Below are 25664 nucleotides of genomic sequence, written 5' to 3' on the forward strand. Positions count from 1 at the left end.
CTGGAGAAGTGACGCCTTAAAGGGCGGTGCAACCCCCATGTGCCGACAGTTTTTTCCTGGAAAGTATAGTAAGCTACAGCTGGATTTCAGTATCACTTGCAATAGAAAAGATAACTCAGTAAATTCATTATATAAAGATTATCTCCAGACACGGTTTAACATTAAATAATACAGTGCTTTGAATGATGAGTTGTCTGATTTGATTTTTCCATTAAAAAGGTCCTAAGTGACCAATTCTTTACATGTACTCCATCCCGCTCATTGAAAAATAAATAATGTATAAATATTCAAATATTTCTTCTTTTCAAAAGTTTAAAGGTCCCATATTTTACACTTTTCTACTTTTTCATTTAAAGTTTATATATCCATAAGATGATATATTTGGGTTTTAAGTACCAAAAACTATCCCAATGTAGTTTTATATCTCCTCTCTTAGGCTTATCTCAGGGGCAGTAGTAACAACAGGTCTGTGAGCCAGTCATAAGAGAGGTTCTGAGCCTCTCTTCTGACTGTTTTCTGAGTGGTTGGATATAAGACAGAAGATTTCAGGCAAACACTCAGAGAACCCAAATCCTGCAAGGTTGAAGGGTGGGTCTGGATGGGCTGGGCTTGGGGCATGGTTGAGGGACATGACTACTTTGTTGTGACATCACAAAGTAACAGAAGTTCTGATGGCTCACTTCAAGGCACAGTTTCTGAATACAGGCTGTGGGCTGTGGGCTCTGTGAACTGGGTGCTTTGATACTTTCATAATACTAATATAGAACCTAGACCTGCTTTATAATCAAAAAAGACACGGAAATCTCACTTTATTTTATTAATATGAGGTCTTTAACTACTGGACACAGGATGTCCATTCTCACTCTAGAAACTGGAGGCTTCAATTTTCCAACTCACACCAAGTGTAACAGTTTCAGACTAGTTGTAAATGTCACAAATCCCACGTGTACATACATGTGTTAAACTCATATTTAAGGTGACACAGAAACTTTGCCTCTTCAGCTGATGAATGAAAACAAATTGCATCATTCTGCAGTGAAGCTGTAACTTTTAATACAGCTACAGTTACATTTATACAAAGACAAACAGTGAATTGATGTTAACTTTATACATAATTGTACAGTATTAACTATTGGACATTATTTTTTAGTATTTACATCACAATTATTGAAACAGTTGAAAGAAAACAAAGGGTGTTGGACTTAACTGTGTTTTTCAGTCATCCCAGCTAAAATCTGTCATCATGAGGAGGTCAGGGGTCACAGTCAGCTCCTAATGAACACCTCTGGAGCAGGTGAAGAGGCTCAACATGCTCACTGATAAGAGGGTTTCAACACAAGTTAAATGAAAGCTGCCATGTCACAGAACTGTAAGGTCCACAATATGTTTTAAAGAAAATAAAATATATATATATCTTTTTTTTTTTTTTGAATGCAGCTCCATGTGAGAACATTTTGTTAGAGAAACGTCCCAGTGTTTAAGCATCCTTCAGTCCCTTTCAATGACATAAAACTGTATTTTACAGTTTTTGTTACCTGTACATAAATTACTATGAGCAGTGAGGAAGAAATCATCTCTGGGTAAACATTTTTCTTTTTATGTATTTCCAATAATAATATTTGAACTGCAGGTTTGATATACAGTATAAGTTGAGTGGTTTATTTAACAAGGTTATGGGTGACTCCATGTGCGTGGTCCCCCCCCCCCCGCCGAGGTTCAGCTCAGCCAATAAAAGAAGACCTCTCCCTTTGAGAAGTGTTTGCAAACTCCACTTTGCAGGGATTTCACCATCAGTCTGTATCCTGCAGCCCTGTTCAGTTTCTCTTCTCCTCCTCTGCTGTTTCCTGCTCTGTCACATGATCGTCAGCTTCCTCTTTGTGCGTTATGTGGCCGTTTGTTCTGTTTGAAACTGTCCCAAGCATCTTAGCGCTGTGCTCCTGCGCCTTCGCTCGCAGTGCAGCAATACTGTTCTCCCTCAGTTCCTCTTTAGAAATTGGGGAGTTAGTGTCTTTCCTCTCTTGCTCCTTCTCTTCCTCCATCTCTCTGTCAACTGGTTTCTCCTGTGCTGGTGTTGGGGTTGTGCTGCTAGTTTTGCCTGGAGAAGTGTGCGTGGTTTCCACTGACTTCTTGTGCATACCTGGAGGGAAGTGACAGTATTTTCAATTAGGTCTTGTAGAGGTAGAATTGTCTTAAGATTAGATGATGTAACTATGAGGGTGTAAAGAGTTGCCTTGCACAATATTCATGGTTTTGGTACATTTAAGTGATTTAATGTCTAAAAAGGAAAAAGAGCAATGAAAAATAATGTATCTATTGCTTAGAAGTATGAAATCTTGTTTTATAGTGAGGTATTTGACATTGAAAAAGTGTGAAAGAGAATAACTAGGGAGGGGATGTATGGGTGGGTGAGACATCTTATTCAATTAGAGTCATCTGATTGATTAGAACTAATCAATTGACACGAGGCGAGAGAGGAGATTTGGCCTAATCTGTCCTGATGAAGTAGGATTATCACTGTATCGACTGCTACCTTTTATTGACATGCAGACGCTTTTATTGGCTCCTAACTTGAGCAGGGCTTAGCACCCACTTTCTGTTGTCAGAATACATCTATTCCCTGTTCTTCAACCCATCTAGAAAACCTGATAAAGATATAGAAAATGCCAAATTTTATTAGTTTCAGACGATCAGAGGATAGCCTGGGTCAGGCAGCTTTTAAAAATAGTCTACCCCCTCGCATGACAAAGAAATTAACTTTGAGTTAACTTCGTGAGTTAATGAAGCATTTGTAGATTTTTCCTACTCCGTTATAAAAAAAAACCCTTTATGTTGGACTTTCAATACACTCCAAGTTTATTTCCAACCGTTTTCATTTCCAAGCTCAGTGATGGAGGATGGTGCTCTATGACTTATGAACTCATCACCAGACGTGTGCTGTGAGCAAGCTTACAAATCTTTATTTTAAACTATGACCTGTCAGTTACAAGCTGAAGGGACAACAGACATGGAAGGAAAGAGTTTGTTCTGTTAGCATTGCCAGTGTTTTCTCATAGAGAACAATAAAGGACAAAAAAAAGGTGTTTTTCTCAGTGGACATTTTAACTTGTCACAGTGGGAGAAGTACAGGCCAGCTCTGTTTTATTCAAGTGTCCCACTAAGTCGCGGCAGCGTGACAGTGAACACCTTGAAACTGAAGCAGCTAAATAGAATTGAGCCTTCATTCATTTTCTTTTATCATGTACACCTTTGCTTTTCTTACTGTGACACGTCAACATGAAAAAGATCTGATACGTGACAAAGACAATTCTGCAGCAGCTCACCCAGTAACCACGGAGCATAAGAGTCTGTGACGCCGTCCTTGGCAGACTTGAGGATGGACTCGGGCAGGGGGATGGAGTGACGGACCATGGCTCCGTACAGGCCGTACTCCGCCATCACACTGCTGCGACCCCAACACTTCTCCCTTTTCCGCCACTTGGCCCTGCGGTTCTGAAACCACACCTAGAGAAATGACCGTCAGATAAAGATTAATTAAATCTGTGCAGTCAGTCTGGGCAAATAATGTTTTTATTATTCCAACCAACCAAAACACACAAAATCAGGCCTCCTTTCACTTATTTCTTTTAATATATAATTTAATTTTTTTTGCTTATTATTACTTGTTGGATCTTCAGCTGTGCAGAATGATGCATATGCAGAGTTTGACAGGCTGTTTCCACATTAATCCACAAAAGGAGGAAAGTTTCTCTCTGTGCTAATCTTGAATCTGATCATGATTTTGTAACATCACAAATAGTTTAGTCGCCAGTCATGACTCAACATCTAGCTTACACAAGTGTAATGTGGAAACTTGAAGCCTCAGTAAAGTAAAACAGTAAAGAAAGAGACGTTTTGTTTCCAGCAGTTAAAGTTATGAAAACGAAAAAAATTGCAGATGTATAAATGAAATTACTAATCAAAGCAGATTATTTTTTATATTTAGTAAAACATGTGAAAGGGACCTTAAACATATTTTAAAACCACTATGAAGGACCACCCTCTCATTTTGTCATTGATCACAGAACAGTAGAACAATGACATCTGCTGGAGATTTAAAACAACAAGAGGCCATGTTTGAGAGAGACTGGTTTCCATTGTCATAATCTTGGTCTTTCCTCAAATTTGAGCATTTACTTTGGTGCTTCCATCCCATATTGTAGATGCATTATGGACCCAAAATGTAAGTATTGTGTGATGTCAAAAACAGGTTTACCACACTAGCCCCCCAAATTCAGTGTTTAATATTACTATTTTTCTCTCATCGTTCGCTTCATCTGTGGAACATCGTCTTTTGTCACTTGTGTGAGTGTTCTGCATGTGTGTGTGTGCTCGTGGATTATTCTACCTCTGGCTCCTCAAGTGCCTAAATTGATTTCCACCAAGCCAGACTTTGTAATAGCCTCAGCAAGCTTGTGAATATGGATGAGGAAAACAGGAAAAAAAAATGAGCATCCTAAAATGGCCGAGGAGGCTGGATGAGATTGTGGGGATGGTGTGTGTGTGTGTGTGTGTGTGCTGTGTGTGTGGTGTGGTGTGTGTGTGTGTGTGTGTGTGTGTGTGTGTGTGTGTGTGTGTGTCTTCTTCAGACCTGGAATTAAAAACCATCAAAGCCGAGTCGGGAAAGCTATTCAGGTAGATCTGATGATAACCTCCATCTCATAAAAAGATGGGCCTCAGATGAGCAATCATGCTTTTTGACAGCAATGGTGTGTGTGTGTGTGTGTGTGTGTGTGTGTGTGTGTGTGTGTGTGTGTGTGTGAAGTGCTTCCTGCGAGAGGTGACCCGGGGGGCGAAGAGGCTGATTGAAAAATAAGTTAATTTCCAGGCCCGATCGATGGGGGACAGGCACTCAAATATCACGGGAAATTAAAATGCTCATAGCAGCCAGGCAGAGCCTCTGCTCAGCCGCTGACCTCTGCTAATTAATTTCTGTGTAGTTATCATTTCATTTCAGGGCTGTGGCCCGCCTCTCGCAGGGAGAGAGGTGATAAGTTCTCCTCAATTAACTAATTACACAGAGAGGTTGAATTGGCTGCTAATGTGAGAGCAGGGGAGAGACATTGTGAGGATGATGATGGAGCAGATGACCAGAGGCTCCACCTGTCCATCCACCTCAATACTTGCTTCTTTTTTCTTTTCTTTTTTGTGTTACAAGTCTGTCTTCTACACTTTGTAACCTGAATTTGTGGCATGCAATATGACTGCAAGTAATTCTAACCTTGATTTAATGTTAAAAAAAATCATAGTTTGCAGTCAATATGTAAATGATTTGACTGAATAAACACTTTTTATTTTGAAAAAGGGTCTAATTTTTGTCTTTTTGCCCCTCTTAAACCAAGACGATTAAAGCGTCTTCAAGATATGAAATTCTAACAGAGCATAGATGCCCTACATGTCTGCAGCTGGCACACACATGAATACACACCTGTATTCTGTCCTCTGGTAGCTCAGTCTTCATGGAGAGCATTTCTCGGGCGTATACGTCAGGGTAGTGAGCTTCATTAAAAGCTTTCTCCAGCTCCTCCAGCTGATAGGACGTGAAAATGGTTCTGCACACAAAAGAAAACAGAGCACAGGAGGATAAATACCATCTATACATTTGGTTCTCTTGAAACACTAATTCCATATTTTCCCATTTGTAAAAAATTACAAACATTCCGTTTTTCTTTTCCAACTTTTCCAATTTTCCAATTTTCAAGTAATTAAAAATAAATACAATACTATTATTATTACTATTTTTTTCTCTGCATTGAAAAAAAAAACTTGAATATGAGATGCGATTTTTTTCTTATTCCTAACGAAAAATATTGCAACAGTGTATTTTACAGAGGAGATCATGATGATTTTTTTACGAGGAATTTTAGGCTAATTTCATATTATATAATAACATATTCATGGCATCACAGACACACACACACACATACAACAAACAAATGAAATTACAGGAATTAAATGTGTTTTGTTTTTCGTTCGGGGTTTTGTCACTGACACCAAACGAAAGCGGCCTGCATTGAAATTACTACAGGGCCTAATACAGTACGTGCCATCATCGATGTACAAAATGAAGATATATTTCTGAATGTCTTTCGATAATCTTGTTTTAATCCACATGTTTTTGTTTTACCTGTGTCGTCGTTTCTTTCTTTTCTTGCTCTGACTCAGGGATGATTTTGAGAATTTCTGATCACCGGAGGAGAAACTCATATCGTCAGAATCTGTGAGGAAACACATCCGTGACCAACTTCAAATACCAGCACAGCAACAGCAATAACAATAACAATACTAATAATACTAATACTAATACTAATACTAATACTAATACTACTACTAATAATAATAATAATAATAACACGAATGATAGTAGAAAGTAGTCATACAGGTCTTTTTTTTTTTTAAAAGTCTGCTTTCTTGATGTAAAGTGGTTATTTCTATTCTGATTTTTGAGCGCGAATTTTTCCCAAATGATAGAATTTTTTTTTTAAAAAAAGAACAAAATTTCAATAATATTTTAGCTTTAGCTTTTTTATTTTAGTTTTTCAATATTTTCCCAATTTTGAAAACAAAAGCTTTTATAAAGATGCTTTAAAAAAAATAAAAAAAATTCCAATGTAGGTTGATTTTTTTTGTTTTTTTTAATTTAGGGTGAATTTAACTTTCAATCTCTCTGCCATTATTGTTGCTCGATCAGGGCGCGAAAGCTTTGGCACTTGTGCTTCTTTTCTCTTTTTTTTCTCTTTGGTGAGAGAAATGTTTGCATGACACTCATTCAACTAAGAGTTGATTTTTTTCATTATCCTCAATTCTGCATCAGAATCACACAGCGTGTCACCAGAGGCCTTCAGGACATTGTTTCAGACACTCACCGGAGCTGGCGGAGTGCTGTGCATCCATCTGCGCCTCCATGTGCGCCGCTCTGTGCAGAGGCTGCAGGTGCACATTTTGCGCCTCTGACAGCACCTCCAGAAAAGCAGGCTGACTATAAAACGAGTGTATTCCCTCTGGTCCCAGCAAACCCATGCCGACCCCGAGCCCACCGTGACCGAGGGCCGACCTTGCGGCCAGGACGTGCGCCCTGTGCGGCAGAGCCTCCAGCGGCCGCCTCGGTGCCGCCGGCGGCTCCTTGTTGAGGCCGAGCAGCTCCTGGATCCCAAAACCTGTGCGCCGGTGCACCGTGGGGGCCATCTTCCAGACAGGAGGCGGCTGCTGGGATCCCCCGTGGTTCACGCTGGTTTGAGAAGCTGATTTCTGTTTGTTCTCGGTGTCTGAAAGCACAACTCCCTCCTTCCCTGTCATGGTTATGCGATGACACTTTTTGTTTTTCACTCCAGAGTCCCTGGTGCAATGTGCAGAGTGCTGCTCCTCCTCATCTCCCTGCCCTCTCCTCTGCTTTTTATCCAACAGGCAACAGGCGTCAGCCAATCACAGGAGAGGAGACAGCACACTGAAGTTTCCATCAGCCCCAATAAGCTTTATCTAAACACAAAGCAGATATCTGGCAATTACATGTGACAGAATAGCCTGACTATATTTTCAAACTGTGAGGTTGTGGATGGATTTTTTTTTCTACGTCCTTGACAAACAGGCTAATAAGTGACGTCATCTCTTAGAGATGGTGTCAACCACTCTGGGTTAGGCTCATTGCTTTTTACAGAAGAGTTTTTCTTAAGTTTGATACATTATTTGTGTTTATGTCATGCGCATAAAAACAGGGCAAATAACAGCTTTAGGCTACTTCCCTGTGACTGTTTTGATTTCGACTCTAACGAGGGAGGAAAGTGAAAGTGTGTTGTTTGATTTAAGTTATAGCTGATTTAACCTGAGTTGGAAGAATCAGAGATCTTACTTTCACTGCAGCTCTTCATGATCTTGTCGCTGATCATCTGATCCGGGAGTCCAACAGATTCAATCAGCCGGATAAAGCCCTGAACTCGAGCAAAACCAGCTTCATTTGCAGCACGTTTGTCCAAACTGAAAGACATGAATGTGAAATTGAGTGTGTGAGACCCACATACTGTAAAAAAAAAAAAAAAAAAAATCTGAGGTAATCCATGGAGAAAATGATGCTGCTCTTTAATAGTCCGGTGTGATGCAGCATCTACACCATGATGTAGTCATCTTGGTGCAAAGCTGTAGTGTGTATTGCAAAGTTATTTTCATAATCCTTCTTTCCAAAGGCCTATTTCATTATTTCCCATTAAATATGCCAATAACAAGCCTAAAGGCCACATATTGAAATTAATGCTTATGAACTCACATCAGCCAATTTCTATATCAGTTAATTAATCAATTCAGCTTCTTATTAGAAAGACTACGAACTGATTGATCTGTTACCAGAGTCGAGCTCCATCCCCAACGTCCCATATAGCTCACAGTGCTGTGATTTGCATATTCTAGTCTGCGCATCTGTTGATAGGTTATTAAGCTTTGTTCATTCTTTGACGGGTCACATGATAAAGAATACAATGTCCCAGTTCAGGGTATTTAGGACACACCAGGGTGGCAATTAAATACGAGACAAACCGTGGAGCAAATGCCAGTGCACAATGTAGCAACAGATTTATTTACCTCCTGAGGATTTTTTGATGTTGTTGTTGTTGTTTGTTTGTTTTGTTGTTTTTTTTTTGTATTTTTGCTTGAAGTCTAGTATCAAATAGAATTAAAGCTGTGACAAAGACTTAAAGTGTTTCAGCTCATACATCCGATTTTGGAAGTGAGAGCAAAGCCAGGGGAAATCACCTACAGCTTCTCTTCACACTCATTTATCAGATTCAAACTCACTGAAATGTGAAATGAAGCGAGAATATTCTTTTTTTTTTGTCTTCACAAACCTAATCCTCTCTAATCAGCTATTATTCAATTATTGCGCACTTTCAATCGTTCGGGGATAATTTGCGGCACACTTTTTGGACAGCTGGGCAGATAATGACGCAGAGGAGAGTCTATGGAGATGAGTGGACGCGCACGATGGAAGCGGAGATATGGTCTTATCAATGGGACATGTGGTGATGAATAAATAAATAAAGAGGTGGTTCCTGCGGGACTGTTTGGCGCCCGCGCGTCAGGCTGTCAGTGATGGTCAAACCCACAGCAGATTTACTGCTGCTTTGTAATCTGAACTGTGATCAGGAGATGTGGCATCACCCCGGTCAAGTCAGTTATTGGGCTCTGTTGTTCCTGCGCGTCATGTCACGGAAATATCACGCGTTTTTTTTATATTATAATACCAAAGGAAAACGAGTCTCTGACATTTAGTTCAAGGCTTTGTTTTAAATTATTTATTCGCCTGATAATAAGTCAGTGTGAAAATCAAATCTTGGAAGTCAAGTGGTCCAGATGTTATAAAGAACTAGAGAGAGAGAGAGACTGCAATTACCTTCAGCATCTCATGAGAAGCTATTAGAGACATTTCATTAGAGGTGAATGAAGAGATCAATGCCATACCAATAGCTATGCTAATGAGGTTTCTACAGCACACACACACACACACACACACACACATACACACATACACACACACACACACACACACACACACACACACACACACACACACACACACACATACACGTGCCGATGACTTCATCCAATCACATCCATCCACTTAGATTAGGATGCAGACAGAAACCAATTTCTGCGTCATACTGTACATCTCATCTCATCTTAGTTCAAGCCTCGGCTTCACAGGTCTGAAATCAGCCACAAAAAGAAAGAGGAATAAAATGATCTTAAGCATCAGGGAAAGTAAATTTGGTAGAAGATTTTTTTTGAAAGCAGGTATGGACACTTTACAGGAATTATTTATTACCCTTTCATTTCTTTTTTTTTTAAACCCCTGTGGGTTTATAAAATGTTTACCCTCTGTACGGGCAAATATAACATGAGAGATCTGGCATTGAATTTACAAATTACGGGGCTTAAAGTTCCACATTATATTGAGTTTTTCTAAAAGTGAGGTAATGGAGGTCAGTTTTTCTGATATTGATCTCTTCCACAATCTAAATAATATCAATCCGGCTTTAATTTCTATAATAATGTTGTTTTTTGTCAAAAACTCTCAGGCCTGTCCCATACAGACAGATTAAACAGCAAGTCCTTATACAGGCCGAGGGGGAAATGAATGATGCCAGTAAAAAAAAAAACAAACAGTGTTTTGGGACCATGTATTGAGGAATACATGGTAGTTTGTGAGCAATATTGCCCCTTGCTTTATTTAATAGGCATTTTCTTTTAGTCAACATCTGTAGCATAAACCACGTGGTTCAAGAACCCAAAATACAATGTCCATGACCATTCACCACTTTGAAGAACATGAACAGAAGTATGGAGGACCGGAACGGCCAAAATCTAAAATAAAGAATTAGGTAGATGACTCAATAAATAAACACACTTTTGGGTTTCTATTGTTTCATAATTCAGAGGTCCACAAGGATTAATGACAAATGCACTACAGAAAAATGATCATGGAAGATTAATGTAACATAACCTAATTAAGACAAAAAAATGAAATTCCATGACTTTTCCAAAACTTTAACAAATTTACTCACCAACTTTAATTACTTTAAAATTTCACGGCCTTCAAAGACTTTCACAGGAACCCTGTAGAGAAATAAAGAAAAACAACATGAGAAACGTGGAGGTGAATTACTGAATGACACTATAAACTGCACAGACACCCTCTGATTCACTGAGAGAAGCAATCAAATACTCAATCAAATACAACAGCCTTTGTCCGGTTGTTTTCTGTCAATTGTCTAAATTATGTATAATAGAACACATCTCTATATAAATAATTGTTCATTCATTCATTGCAGCTCTTCAATAAAAAAAAAAAAAGCTTTGGGGTTAAAAGAGTCCGGGTCAGTCATATTCTGGCAGAGTTTCTGAACCATGGTCAGCTCTTTCTGTCTGATCTATCTTTGTCTTTGTTTGAGGCTCCACAAATGGCTCTTCTAATCTAGCTAATTGCGTTTCCAAGAGCCCGGGGTTTAAGGAGAGGAGCTGGGTCACCATCTAACCGTTGATCAAAACATCCTATTAAGGTGAAGAAACAAAAGGCTCTCACAATCCTAACAATGTGCCACTGGTGATTCAACAGTTTGCTCTGTGGGCACAAAGCATTAATTAGGGCAATAACTTCATGCTATTGCCGTTCTATAGTCTCCATTTCTGTATGAGTGCATCTATTTATGCTCTGAAGTTTGTCGGGGACTCTGACTTGCCGAGTGTGCCGCATTCCCCTGTTGCATGTGCAGATGTGTTATTGGCATAATGAGGAGAATACTTTGGGAAACGTGGGAGCAAACCCCCCACCCCCCCCCAACCCCAACCCCAAAACCCCAACCCCAACCCCCCCGTCCCAACACTGAAACTTTCTTGACAAAATAATATTCCTCAATGTGGTTACTTGTAACAAGAATTGACATAATTACTTGGGCCCATTTCTTGTCTAATTAGCACACTTCCACAGTGGATAGGGACTAGCAGTTAGGCAGGAGAAGGGAATCGGACAGGCATGGCAGTAGCAACACAAAAAGGGGCCCCTGGTTTCAGCGTAATTAGGTGAGACAATGCCCCTGACTGTTTTGAGCCATGGCAGCGGCTCAGAGTCGGGGCCGAGCAGGCGAGCGGACGCCCCGTGAGGTACATCTCCCTGAGACCCTAATAAGCCCCTAATTGTCTTTTTTTGATTCACATGGGCTGCACCAGCAGACATGAAACCAGCCTATTCCTGGTCTCCTGCAGAGATCATGGCCCTCGTCCTGCAGAAAGGGAGATTTGATTTGAGTTGACTCACTCAGGACCTTTACTGTTTGGCCCCAAAACTCCAGACAGCTTGTAGACCTACTAACATCCTGTGACAGCGTCCCAAACCTGGAGAGCTGCCAACGTGTTCAAAACAGAGACATGTTTCTTAATAGACATCCATTGTCATCAATACGTTATTTTTTTTTTGGTTTTGCCACTGCCAAGGAAACGCAGTCAGAAAATCCTGATATCTGTATGCAGTCACTTTGGCCAAATAATCTGCTGAATATGGTGAATCCTGAACGCACAGCAAAAAAAAATCCTGCTGTAGAATAAAAAAAACACTTGAAAGAAAATACTGTTGTGAAGGAAAATAATGTACCTGTGATATTATTGCTTTTATAGGACTCACAGGACGTTTGTCATGTTATCTGATTCTTTGCTGATAAAAGAAATTCTTATCACAAAAAGTGACTCAATAAGGCCTTTACAGATCAATAGTTTGTGCAGACATTGAAAAAACATATTGCAGCTTTAAAATGTGGAATGGAAATCTGTTTCCAGACTAATGCTCAGTCAACTGCAGCTTTAAATTTAACATCCATGATTTTTGTTTTTAATACAATGAATAAAATCCAGGACTGATTTTTGTAAAATAAAATGTTGATATTACAGTAGACTAGAGTAAATAATATACAAAATTCATGTTCATGTTGCCCTCACAGATCTGAGCTTATTAATATTATCAGATTCACTTTCTTTTTTCTAGCAGCTAAAGAAAACCGTGAACCACAAGCAACAGGCTGGGCTGTTTTCACACACACACACACACACACACACACACACACACACACACACACACACACACACACACACACACACACACACACAGAAGGTCCATATGTTTGAGGCCACTTCTAATGGCAGGTGGTACTCATTTCATAATTCGCTCTCTCTAACATCCCCTGCAGTCAAGGCTTCGTAGCTCAGAGGAACGTCAATTCGATGTGCCCTCACTCCTTTAATTAGCTGTCAATTAGTGCAAATGAATCAACTCTTCGCCTAATTAAGCAATGCCACCAGGCAGCTCCCATATACAGGCCATTGTGTAAGCAGCATGAGAAAACTACTAGCTAGCAAACTCGTTTTGGATCACAAGTGCAACTTAACGATCACATTGACACACTTGTGCTCAGGGACCTGTGTGTGTGTGTGTGTGTGTGTGTGTGTGTGTGTGTGTTTGTGTGTGTGTGCGTGGGTCTTTCTGGAGTATAAGGGAGGGTGAACTCACACACTTTGTGGCGATGCAAAATTATTTTCCTGAATCATATGTTGGTATTCCATGCACGAGGACAGCTTTTATGTGCAAAACAAGTACATGCAGGGCATTACCCCACTTACCCCACTTCCTAGTTTTAACCCACTGTCACATTTCCAAAAACATTTATGTACACATTAACACAAATACCAAAAAAACACTGTGACATGAGCACTTAGCCCTCCATTTAGGCCTTTGAATGTTTCTAATCTTCTAATCCCCAAAATATGTCTTAGTTTTATGTTTGATTCAGATCTGTGGATTTACCACAGAGCAGCTTGTCCTTTAATGGGAGCACTTAAATTCATCAAGTGTGTGTGTGTGTGTAGTAGGAACTACCACAGAGGCTGTTTTGTGTCTTTGTTATATGAAGCCCGTGAGTATTACAGAGAAAAAAAAAATATATATATATATATATATATTCAGTCATACTGGGAGGCCTGTTTCTGTTAAATTTACTGCATTACGCGTTAATAACTTAAGACTTCCCATAAGTGTTTCAAATTAAAAGCCCTCTGGCGCTTCAGTGGACAGATACTCTTTATTTCTTATCAGGGCTTTTACTGCTGTGCTGACATGCTACTGTAAATTTCCAGTTGCTTGGGTTTCTGTTGTTAATGGGTGATTCTCACGAAATCTAGGTTTCAACACAAACGTGAAATTTCGAAAAAGAGACTTGCATCAACAAATTTTCTTTTCAGGCATTAATATCTGGTCTGAAGTGTTGATTTAAAAACATTTACTGATAATTTAACACCTTGAACGTATTTTCCAAAAATCTCACAAAGACCATTAGGAAGCTAATACATTTTCACATTAAAAAAAAAAAAAGATTCTCAAAAGTAATGTACTTTAACCTTTGAAATAGTATATATTTTCTAAATAACATTTTTATTTTATATTGGCTGATTTCTCTCATTATCATAACACCTTCCTATACCACGATATTTTTGATATTTCATTAAAACCTGACATATTTTCAAAATGATGTGGCAAACCTGAAATTTGCAAATAGATTGTGCACACGCATTTAAAAGCAAACTATTATTTTTCCATTCATTAAGTTAACATTATATGAACACCTGTTACGGAATTGATAGGTTTCGGAAATCAGGTTGTTGATTTCTGTAATGATAGTAAGTTATACTAAGTGGTTAAAAACATAAAATTTAATGTAGAAAATAAATGAGAGAATATTGGCACAATCATGGATTCAAGTTCAATTAATTACATTTTGCAATGCCTCAAAAGCACAGAACACCACTGGTCTCAGACGTTTGGACCCCAGTGTACATAGGCTAAAAACAGAACACATAAAAGCAACTGCTATCAGAACATTAGAACAGGACTAAAGAGCACAACATTAGAACATGTGCTAACTAGAATTACCAGCTACAAACCAGTCAAGCTGCAGGATATTCAAGCTGTTCGCGTGGCCTTTGTATTCATCGTACACCACGAAGACTGAACCAAAATGAGACGGTAACACATGCAATGAATGTAGCTTATTTGCCATAATGGAGCCGAGGCTCAGTAAATTGGAAGTGCATCTCAGCTTCCTGGGAGCTCCCAAGCAGCCAGACAGCCAGGGCTGCTGGGAGACAGCCCATAACATGAGGCAGAGCCCCAAGCCAACAAACTGTTAAACAGCATTATTATCCTGTTGAATTTATTCAGTTAAAGCAGTAGAAATGTATATTATGCTTGACTGACATAGTCATAGATATCTAGTCTATATATCCCCGTCTCTGCTGAATTATTTTCATCCCTGCTGGGGAAAAAATTCCTCCTCCCCCCCAAAAGTAATAATGGCGGCAGTGGCTCGGGTCGAGTCAGTGAAGGTTGATTAGACTCAGTCTGTCGGTTTAGGAGTCATACCTAGTCTTGGTGACTTTCAAATCAGTTTTGATTTCATGCGAGTTCCCATGATTGTCCTGGGATTAACACCCTGTCTTTTCTTGGAGCCTCAGACTGCAGAAAAAGATTTTACCATGCAGACCACATACTTCATTTACAGTTGGAGCGGAAATGTAATCTCTACAAACATCTGTTCACTTCTGACTTTCAAAACAAGAGCCAGCACCTTTTATTGGAGTCAAGTCGCCTTTAGCACATTGTTGAGTTCAGGTGTCATTTACTTTAGTTTCTACATTTTGACTTTACACAGTAAGCCATTGTTTGAGGTTGCTTCATTACTGAGAAAACACATATAGCCACAAACTAAAGTGTAATTTTTACTCCAAACATATGGCCTCCATTTCAATATTGTTGTACAGAGATAATACATGCTGAAAGATGAGGCGAGGGTGTTGTGTTCTGACGGGCTGTTTTACACTCACACAACACCCATGAGATGATGAATATTGATGAATGAAGCAAATCTATTAAGGTGTTACAAAAGGTCAGCTGGGCTACTAATTAAACCATCTGCACGTTGTTTCTGTGTGAGGGATTCCCTAACATCAGGTGACCTGAACAGTTAGTGCAGTCATACATCACTTAGTTATAAAGTTAAAAGTAAATACATTTTCTCTTGGAGTGGCTGCAGAGCTGTAGCCAAGAGTTTATAAAGTCTGAGGTCATGAGTCAAATTTTCACCCAAAGCACAGAAAAGAGCTCTTTCTCTTATTATATTGACTAGTGTCGTGCCCGTTCAAAATGTGCCTGTCGGTAGGAGCTACGTTAATCCATCTTGCAGCTTTCTCAGGAGAATCATCCAAACAACTTCACGCTGGACACTGCACTGGCTCCTGGTCCTGAGCAACACATCTGACATAGTTTTGTGCCCCCAAGCAATGCTAGAGTAAATGCGCTGTTTGTGTTCAACTGCTGACACAAATATTTTATGGCATGAGTGAAGTCAAAGCCCCATTCAGTGTTTATGTATAAAGAGTAGAGTTTATAGACTTTCCAGGCTGCAGTGTGTGTGGTCAGCTGGTCAGAGTTTGAAATTGTTTGGAGGAGCGGTTGTTGAGAAAATTGAAATATAAATAGACAAAGGTTCCTCCATTTATAGTTAGATTTTCCATATTTTATTTATTGAGAATATATATTTCATCCCAGGAAATGATTAGGAAATTACAGACCTGTAAAATAAATGATTAAGATAATTCCATGTCAAATCAGGTGAGGTCATTGCAGGGCTGTCGCAGATTTTGTTCGAACCTTGTCAGTGTAATGAATGGGTCTCAGAACCAAGGCCTGTAAAAATATTTCTGTTCAAATCCTATGTTTTCATATTTTTTCAGCCCTTGGTATTATTTAATTTTTATAGCCTCAAAAATGCCTTGTCTGGGAAGCCATGTTTGGGGATTAATATCTTGAAATAAGTATTATTCCTAGCCTCGCCAAACTTTGTAGGATGGGAGCAGCACAATGGCAAAAGGCGATGCAAACCTGGCGTGCGTTGTGTTCATCATGCACAGGTTAAGCAACTTGAACTTGAAGTGGACCGAACCACTGCAGGCTAAACGCCACCCTAAAACCATTGAAGCATTTATTTTTGAAAGAGCAACTGCCAATGGGGAAATCCCAACCCAGTCACGAGGCATTCGGCTGACCAATGGTGGAATGATTATCACTCAGTCAGTCAGTCAGTCAGTCAGTCACTCAGTTGGTCAGTTGGTGACATTTACTGACATTGTTTTTTTAATTCAGTCTGTGTGTTAGTGTTACTGTTGTGGCAGTATCATATGGAGTCTGCTGTTGCCAGTCTCTTTTGTATCATTTTAAACCATGAAAGGGAAACAAAACTAATTTTCACATTAACCTGTAAAGACCTCTCCTCACTGAACCAAAGAGAAAATTCACCCACACCTATCAGAGTTGCAAAAACCCCCTATTCTGCCCCCAGGAAACACACAGGACATGACCACACTGTCCTCAATGGTGGATCTGGCCACTCTTATAACGTAGCTTCATTTAGTCCGTCTATGTTCTGGTGAACATGTGAGTCTGTGGATGATGTGTGTCATGAAGATCCAATCTCATTGGCACGCAAGCAGTTCAGCCCTGTATGTTGCCCCCCCCCCCTGCTTCCACCAGCCACTCTGAACCATTACAGGCGGTAATTGTTATTTAATGGATTAAACATTCATCCTTCCTGTGAGAACTCCCAGAGGGCCAGAGGACAGCATCACCATGTTCATACAGCTAAACACCCCCCATCACACTCACACACACACACACACACACACACACACACACACACACACACGTCGACGCTCATTTCATGACAGTGTTTGTGCTTAAAATTCAATTACCCACTTATTGATAGCTCTCTGGGGTGCTAAAGAAGTGGACACGGTGCTGGTGGAGGTGTGGATGATTTCCCAGGAGGCCCCAGTCTCCTCTGCACATCTCCAGCTGGATCTATTTCATGGCTTTACTCATCAGCAGCAGACGCAGATGGAGCATATGCAGCCGTCATACACCTGCACACACCAGCGCACGCAGACACAGGGGGAGCATCTCACACACACATACACACACACATAAACACACACAGACACAAGTCATTTGTTATTGTACATGCAAACACTATAGGTGGGTTTTATCTGACAGTCGAGAAAATTGCCTTTGTCCTTCACGGGGCAGGTGACCGAAGATTTTTTTTTTTATGGAAAAAAGGGCATAGGTGTTACATTGAGGATTATAGATTCTTCAAAAGTCAAAACTAAGCATTACTTTCATTTTGAATAATCTATCTTCTTTTTCTGACTGGCGGATTAAACATTTAGTCTATAAAATGTCATAAAATAGTGAAAGAGGCCCATAACAGGATTTCATAGCCCAACGTGACTCTTCAAAGGCTTGTCTAGTCCCAAGGATATTAAATTAAAAATGATATCAAACACAGAAAAATAGCAAATCTCCACTTCTGAGAAGGTGGAACCAGCAACTCTTTGGCAGTTTTGCTTGGTGAAGGAATTAATATCGTGGTTGGTAATTGATTTATTGTCATTCAACTAATTGATTAGTCAACTTGTTTGAGCTCCACTAAATTCTAACTGCTATTAGAATAAATTGAGCTTGGGTGGTATTTTAATTTCAAGGTAAATTTTACGAATGTTTACATTAGGAAAATGTTATGTCCCTCCTACTCTTATCCAGAAAGCAACATACAGTATCTTAACAGTTAAGTATTGATATAATTTTTCTGATCTTCTTTTTCTGATTTGGTTTCATTGCTTGAAGTGTTAAAAAAAAGCATAATAAAATCAGCACTCAGAGCCACAGGTAGTGCCCCACAGGTTAGCCACGCGTCTTCAAGTCCCGCGAGGCCTCCCGGGGGCCTCACAGGAACACTTGGCTTGCTGCTGGCCTCCTTTCCCGCTAATTACAGCACTTGTCTCTGCTCTCCCATGAGACGCCGCCACACTGATGACAGAACGCCCCAGTTTGGAGCACTGCATCACTGTGCAACAGCTGTGGCTGACGGCTGCACGTCAATACCCGGGGGGGATGGAGGGGCAACGCTGGTGTGTGTGTGTGTGTGTGTGTGTATGTGTGTGTGTATGTTAGGGGGTGGTGGCTGGTAGCTGAGTTGTGTTGCCATTTTGCAGACACCGCCAAAACTCTGATCTTTGCTCTCATAAATGCTACACCTGCTTCTGTTTTGACTGAGTATGAAATTGAAAACATAACATATATAAAATGTTGTCCAAAGCCAGATATGCAAAGCATATAATCTAATATGAGCTTTGATTAGAAAATAAAGATGAATCTTGTTGTCCTTTGATGTGACAGAGACAGCCTCCAGCTTACACGTCCCTTAGGATGACACTGGATCGATGAGCTCTATACATACTGTACTCCTCTCAGTGTGATTGCTGTGACTGTTCATTAGCAGGCCGCTGGGTTTTAATGGCCTGCACACTTCTGTTGGCCGTAAATCTCCAGACTCCACCCAGGTTTGCTCCCCTGTCCCATCAAAGGGCTGTGAAGAATGAAGTCAGTGTGATGAAAAAGAGAATGAGATTTATCTCCTCCTCCTCCTCCTCCTCCCTGCACCAAGACGAGCTCATGAGCAAGGAGAAATGACAAGCGAGACCTCTGCGAGACACACCCGTAAATGTGATGGTGCCACTGGATGTGTTTGAGATGCTAATGAGCCTGCCGGTCAAAGAAAGACACGTCAGTGCATCTTTCTGTGTCATCTGAATGCAGCTCTGGTGAGTAAGGTGTGGACTCAAAGGCACAGCAGGTAAGAGAAAAGTGATGTTTACCTGAGAGGACAAGCATGAAGAACAGGAACAGACTGCCAGGTATACATACTGAGGGGCAGGTGTGTTGACAGGTGAGCATCAGGCAACTGGGGAATGCTGCAAACTGACTGAAGACTACAGCTGGACAGGCCGCGAAACGACAGCAACTGAAATGACAGGATGGGTTAGAACTGGGAGGCATGGCAGGAAAAATACAGAAAATATAATGACACTCTTGTTGTGACACTGGTATATAATAATAAAAACATTTTTGTCTTTCTTCTCATGTGTGGCCTTAACAATGACTGTTATATAACAGTCAGATGATGAAAGATGAGATGTACAAGTTCAGCCACCAACAAGCACTGTTGTTAGTCATGACCACAGCTAAAACAAATATACTCTTAAATGGAAAATTCTCAGATTGGTTTAAAAATGGTTAAACACAAAGCTTTTTAACATTCAAACACAACAGCAATACTCTCTGTTTTGTTATGTTCAGGGGGATTTTTTTCTCAAAAAAAATATTTTTCAGAAACCTGAATCTATTTTGAAATATCTGTACCAGTTCACATTCAGTTTTTATTCAACATTTTTGTTTTATGTGTCTTTGCAATTGAAAAGAAAAATTAAGTGTATAGAGGGTTACCTAGGTGGAAGTTTCAGCTTTAACCAGGAAACTGTCAATGATGTTTTCTTCTAAAAGCAAAATCCTTCATAAATAACTAAATTTAATATCTGATGAAAGTATCCGATTATAGTCAGATTGATGCTAAAAATGAACTCTCTTTGGATGGTTTTGCTCTTACCTAATACACACTTTTTTTAGCAGAGCTAATTGTCATAAAATGTTGTTTGACAGTTGTATGATGTCATGGTCTGACCAGTGAGTGTGGGCCAGTAGGGAGTGAAGACATGTTGTTGCGTCCATTCACTCTGACCTTTTTTTTTTTCTGCAGTTCCAGGTCAAGAAATCTAGGTCAGAGAACAATGCACTCTCTCTGTTGGACCATAGCGGGGTGCCAAACCCTTCACATGGTCCCCTCTGACCCTCATCCCTGCAAGCCTTCACATCCAACCACTCAACACCATTTTTACACTTGGCAGACACACCAAAACTCCCAGTGGTATTCAGCCTGTCACACCTTCAAATAAAGAAGGGTGGGGAGTCCCCTTGTGGTTAGATATTAGGATTACACTCTATCTATCTATGGATATTGAGGACAGGCCCTATTTCTTTAGCTTTGCATATATGGATTTAGAATGTACATCAAACTGAAAAATCCTGAGTGGACTTTTGGTCCATCTACATATGTAAAATGATCTGATTTTGAGTGCTTCTTGTGTCTACATTTTCATCATCAATTGACAAAATAAAATACATGTAACATTAAAAACATTAAGTATGAGTATAACTCCTTACTGTAAATTTAGAGAATAAGATTCAGGCTTTAAAAGTTAACTGCATGATCTGAAACTGGCTCGTTACTGCTTTGTTACATTTACTCTGATAATGGACTTCATCAGAGGCTTTTGAGTTACTCCTTGCTCAGGTCATGACGTCACGTTAGTCAGAGTCAAAAGCCCTGTGAATGTGTGAGTTTCTCGCCGGGTGCGGTGGCTCGCGCCTGTAATCCAAGCTACTGGGAGGCTGAGGCTGGCGGAGCGTTTGAGCTCAGGAGCTCTGAGCTGCAGCGGACTATGCCGATCGGGTGTCCGCACTAAGTTCGGTATCGATATGGTGCTCCTGGGGGAGCCCGGGACCACCAGGTCGCCTAAGGAGGGGTGCACCGGTCCAGGTCGGAAACGGAGCAGGTCAAAGCCCCCGTGCCGCTCAGTAGTGGGATCGCGCCTGTGAATAGACGCTGTAGTGCAGCCTGAGTAATACAGCGGGACCCAGTCTTTTTACACTCATCAATACACTACTGTCACAACACACACTCACATATTATATTTGTACAACACACAGCAGCTTCTTCGCTGCTTCTTCATCTTCTTGTCCCCATCAAAACCTGCACAAAGCCGCTGCTCGACACCACCTCCACCTGGAGGCCAGCAGCTACTACACTACTACTATTACTACTAAATGATTCAAAAATGTATCATCTCACAATAATTGATTCAGGTTTACGTGATTTAAGTTGATGGGTAGAGTATTTGATCTTATATATGATTAAAAAACAAACTGGTTGGATGGACTACATTGCAAATACAGGCCCCAGAGTGAAACCTCTGTGATTTACAGTCTAGTTAGGGGAAACTGCATGAACATGGTTATACAATAACCTGTGAACACCTCAACTTCCTCACTTTGGGCTTGGGTGTGTCTGATACAAAAATGATACAAGATCATCAGTAGACTACTGAACACGAGCTGAAACACAGCAGGGGTTAAGCGGTGTTTAGGAGAAAGCCATACTACCAATAACAAAAGGCCCAGTGGCTGTCTTCTAAAAATGACACCACGCACAATTCACTGATACAACAGCCTTGCCTTTAACAACAGGTTGGTAAGTGCTTCTAATGTGGCACAAGGATCATCTATGGAAACTGTTGTTTCAGTGATTGATCAGACAGTATGAAGGACAGTGCAGGAAGCCAACCCTTACCTATGGCAGCACATTGATTGGTCAATTCTAGTTTCTGACTTAGAAGAGATTCCAGCCAGCACATACAGCATTTATCATTAAAATAAACATGAACAAAACTGCAATAATTATCTTATTTATTTGTTAATTACACTGGTTAAAGTTCGTGGTCTTCTGGGTGGTAAAGTTCGCTCATCAGTCGGTAGATGTATGACGGTGCGTGTCCTCCAATGTTAGAGATGAACAGTGTGATGAGCTCAGGTGGGACGTAGTCGAACACCGGACAGTGCACGTTCACCTTTGAGAGAATCTCACCTGAAATGCAAACGGTAAAGTGTGAATTACTGTGAACATTAACTTTAGGATATTATTCTGCAGGAACAGGGCAGGAAGACAGGAACCTTTATTTCAAAGGCTTAAAAGCTGATGTTCAAAAGTATTTTGTTGAGAATGTGCGTTACCTTCAGTGAAAGGAAGCACCTCGTGTGGAGATACAAACTTGTGGAAGGTATCCTCTTCGTTTGGGAACTGAGGACACAAAATGGATTTCCTCATCATTTATTCTCAGCAGGAATGATACGAATCTGACAGAGCAGACCGTCTTCCTACCTGAGGTGAGAGTTTGAACATTGGAGCACAAACAATTAGAGGTGTGGAGTGGTGCTTGGCAGCAAGGGCTAGAGTGTGTGTCCCATTGACCGCCCTGAGCCCTCCATTAGCTAGAACTGTCTGCGTGCCGATGATGACCTGAAAAGAGATCCCCACCACACAGGTTAACCCACATGCTCTGACATGACTGATTCAAAGTCTCCCGTGTTGTTGAATACCTTATTAACACGAGACATGACTGCAAATATGGCAGCATCTGCGATCACAGTTGTCTCGATGCCAGCTTTTGAGAGACTGGTAGCCATTTCATGTCCCTGGTGGGAGGTGAACAAATAAGATAAAAAATTAAAGCAATCTTTTATCTACAGATAGTAACATCATCTTGTTTTTCCTACATAAATATATACTGTAATTTCACATCTCTTCAGCTACCTGGCAGAAGGGGGCGCACTCTGCCACAATGACATGAAACTTGCGTTTGCGTGCGGCGTCTTTGAGGAAGGCCTCCACGGTGCGAGAGCGACCGATCGTCATGATGACCTCATTAGAGTGGATGTGCTCCAGGGCCTGCATGGCAATGTTGTCAGTTGTTCCCTCTGAAGAATAAAACGGCGCAGAAAGAAAAACCAAAACTCGATAACTGCACAGATTAAAAATAGACTTTGCTTAAGCTTAATTACTGAACATGTGATACCAGCTGATGGATAAATGACCTGCTTGTTAAAAGAAAAAAAATGTACCCAGCTCAGTCAGCAACTCATTGATGGCCTCGATGACGTTGGCTTTGAGGGCGGCGAAATGCTGTCTGAAGTTCTCCTCGCTGAGTCCTCCAGTGGTCAGCAGCTTGTGGAGGGATTCCTGCTGGTCCGTCTCCTCACTGCTACCTCGAGATCTGAGGGAAGGAAAATTAACAAAAAATCAAGCCAAGTCATTTTAGCAAAAAAAGAAAACTCAATTAATCTTAATTTTAGACATTAGGATATCTGTTCAAGTATGTCCACGCTGTATCTTTTCACTCTCTACTCTCAGGTGCGACCTTATATAAAACTTAAGCAGAGGGAAGAGAACCCCCTTAAAGATGAAGGTTAAGAGCTGCACCAAACTGTGCCTTTATTATTGCTGAGGTTCAAAAAGATATCTGAATATGTAAAATATCAGGTGAGTCGTCTGATTTATGCCTTTGTGTTTAAATTAGTTCCTGTCATTGTCATGGAAACAAAACAATGCATGTTCAAAACACAAATCAAAAGGAGAAAGGACTTAATCAATAGTAAAAGCACAAACAATCAGGCCAAAAATAATGGACACTGTTTTGATTATTTAACAGCATCTGCTAATGATGAGACTACAAGGTGACAGCCCATGTCTCCTATGGGCAATAAATCCAGATCAGCATTCATAATCTTCATGGGCCATATTAGTGTGAATATAATCAATGACCCTGATGTTTAGCCTTTCAAGTACAGTGACTGGTTTTAACAGCTGTTTAATCACCTGGCATATTCCTCTCTGATGATCTTCAGCACTCGTCTGATCATGTTGCCAACAGTGGTCTCTGACGGCTGGGCTGCAGTCATTCTCCTCCCCTCTTTACGAATTATTTCCATCAGATCACCTGAAAGGTACAACATTTTTGTGAAAATCAACAGGCTAAGGCTGGTGACACATTCAACCCAATATTCCTACAGTTTTTGTCATATTTCCAACCTTTGGCATTAAAAAAAACTTATATTTCCTTCTTCTATTTAAGGGATCTGTCAGAAAACACAAGCCTTGTCACCTACCTAATGATTCAGTAGTTAACCTAATACCTTCATCAGAAACTCCCTTGAACAAATCCTTCTCTGGTTACTATCAGACTATTACCACACTTCAGTCAGCTGTTGCAGCGGCTACAGCAGATTGGTAGTTCAGCTACTACAATGTCAGCTTTCACAGGAGCTGCGAGTACTGGATGTAATGTCTGTGTCAAACTGTACATTAAGGCATTCAACATTTAAACCAGCCTATGTTTCCCCCGAACTCGGGGTCCATCATCGGGGGGGCCTGCTCATGGTAGTCCCCCACCACCTCCAGTGGGCATGGACCACCACTTCTACCCAGCCTATGTCTCACCGAAAGTGGGGTGCTAGAAAAAGAGTAGCATGACGCACCTGCACTGCTCCACCGAGCCTGAGCTGTGATCCTGCGGAGCAGAGCTGTCGTTTCTCGGGCTGTCTCCGCCGAGCCCCGCAGCGGTCCAGTCCCGCTCCCTCCACGCTTCAGGTCGGACAGAAACGCTTCAACTCTCTCCGTCAACTCTGTTTCTTTGTCTGGGCCCGGCATGGTTGGTGTAAAACAGGACTTGCTGTCAGAGTAAGAACTAGTTGACCAAATGTTTCTACCAAGCAAATGTTTTGACGAGGAAGTAGTTCAGGAGTACATCCGGGTCATTGTGACTGCGCTGTCATCTGATTGGTGGACCACTTCCCGACATATTGCGTCAATTTTGCGGCGTTAACGACAAGTTGGTGTGATGTTGGCAGTTTTAAGCGTATAATGGGCGCCTGAGCTTGTGTTAAAGCACAAGTGTAGTTTTGGTGTGAGTTTCACTTGACAGGTTTTTTTACGAACACATATCACACGTCCAGGCCAAGCAGAATTAGACGAAGCTGTAAGTCTGTATCTTCACAATTTGTTTCCATTCGTTAGAAACATGGAAATCATGTCACTTTGATAACTACGTGCACAAAATGAGCAGTTTAACGTATGTGTATCGGTTATGTGGAAGTGGACACAATAATAGAAACATCATTAGTATAATATATCACTACGGTGCACATGAGAAATTATACAAAGTACTGGTAAGTCAAATATGTACCTAGAGTATATGTATTGTCACATTACTCACAACTCACCAATGAGCAATGGATATTTTTGTATTAGTTCAAATGATATATGAATTTTCCAAATGTTTGTCGTGTTAAAACAAAAACTTACCTTCTGTTGTAGAAGCACTCTTTTTTGATGGTATCTAGCTCTTGATGATTTGAGGGTTTGAAGGTACTTCAGTTGGTTTAAATAAAGCATCTTCCAAATGAAGTAATGACTCCATCTTCTCGTCAAAGTGAAGGTAAACAGCTGTGGTCATGAGATCATTTAGACCAAACAAGTAAAGCT

The 25664-nt window shown here is 40.6% G+C and overlaps 2 protein-coding genes across 2 annotated transcripts; both read right to left on the reverse strand.

Moving 5' to 3' along the window:
- Positions 1 to 1710: 1710 nt before the first annotated feature.
- LOC111216324 (visual system homeobox 2-like) lies at positions 1711 to 7332 on the reverse strand. The gene is made up of 5 exons (XM_022737824.1): positions 6903 to 7332; positions 6164 to 6254; positions 5465 to 5588; positions 3321 to 3501; positions 1711 to 2137 (listed from the first exon to the last, which is right to left on the reverse strand). Exons 1-5 carry the CDS (start codon positions 7330 to 7332, stop codon positions 1815 to 1817), a joined length of 1149 nt encoding a protein of 382 aa, XP_022593545.1. The 3' UTR covers positions 1711 to 1814.
- A 14700-nt stretch (positions 7333 to 22032) lies between these two features.
- Positions 22033 to 24938, reverse strand: eif2b2 (eukaryotic translation initiation factor 2B subunit beta). Its single transcript, XM_022770347.1, has 8 exons — positions 24659 to 24938; positions 24000 to 24120; positions 23246 to 23397; positions 22938 to 23101; positions 22724 to 22819; positions 22506 to 22643; positions 22358 to 22424; positions 22033 to 22211 (listed from the first exon to the last, which is right to left on the reverse strand). Exons 1-8 carry the CDS (start codon positions 24828 to 24830, stop codon positions 22054 to 22056), a joined length of 1068 nt encoding a protein of 355 aa, XP_022626068.1. The 5' UTR covers positions 24831 to 24938; the 3' UTR covers positions 22033 to 22053.
- Positions 24939 to 25664: the final 726 nt, after the last annotated feature.

This window comes from Seriola dumerili, unplaced genomic scaffold (genome assembly GCF_002260705.1).
Source record: "Seriola dumerili isolate Sdu_G_001 unplaced genomic scaffold, Sdu_1.0 BDQW01000025.1, whole genome shotgun sequence".
In the NCBI taxonomy this organism is placed as follows: domain Eukaryota; kingdom Metazoa; phylum Chordata; class Actinopteri; order Carangiformes; family Carangidae; genus Seriola; species Seriola dumerili.

Excerpts from the sequence above, each read along its gene's own strand:
- LOC111216324 (XM_022737824.1), bottom strand. The coding sequence starts at position 7,332 with ATGACAGGGAAGGAGGGAGTTGTGCTTTCAGACACCGAGAACAAACAG. Across the intron at positions 6,255-6,902 it reads ACAGCACTCCGCCAGCTCCG|ATTCTGACGATATGAGTTTC; the intron begins GTGAGTGTCTGA and ends GTTTCCTCACAG. Across the intron at positions 3,502-5,464 it reads TACCAGAGGACAGAATACAG|GTGTGGTTTCAGAACCGCAG; the intron begins GTGTGTATTCAT and ends TCATTTCTCTAG.
- eif2b2 (XM_022770347.1), bottom strand. The coding sequence starts at position 24,830 with ATGCCGGGCCCAGACAAAGAAACAGAGTTGACGGAGAGAGTTGAAGCG. Across the intron at positions 23,102-23,245 it reads TGAGTTGCTGACTGAGCTGG|AGGGAACAACTGACAACATT; the intron begins GTACATTTTTTT and ends TTTATTCTTCAG. Across the intron at positions 22,820-22,937 it reads AGTGCGCCCCCTTCTGCCAG|GGACATGAAATGGCTACCAG; the intron begins GTAGCTGAAGAG and ends ACCTCCCACCAG.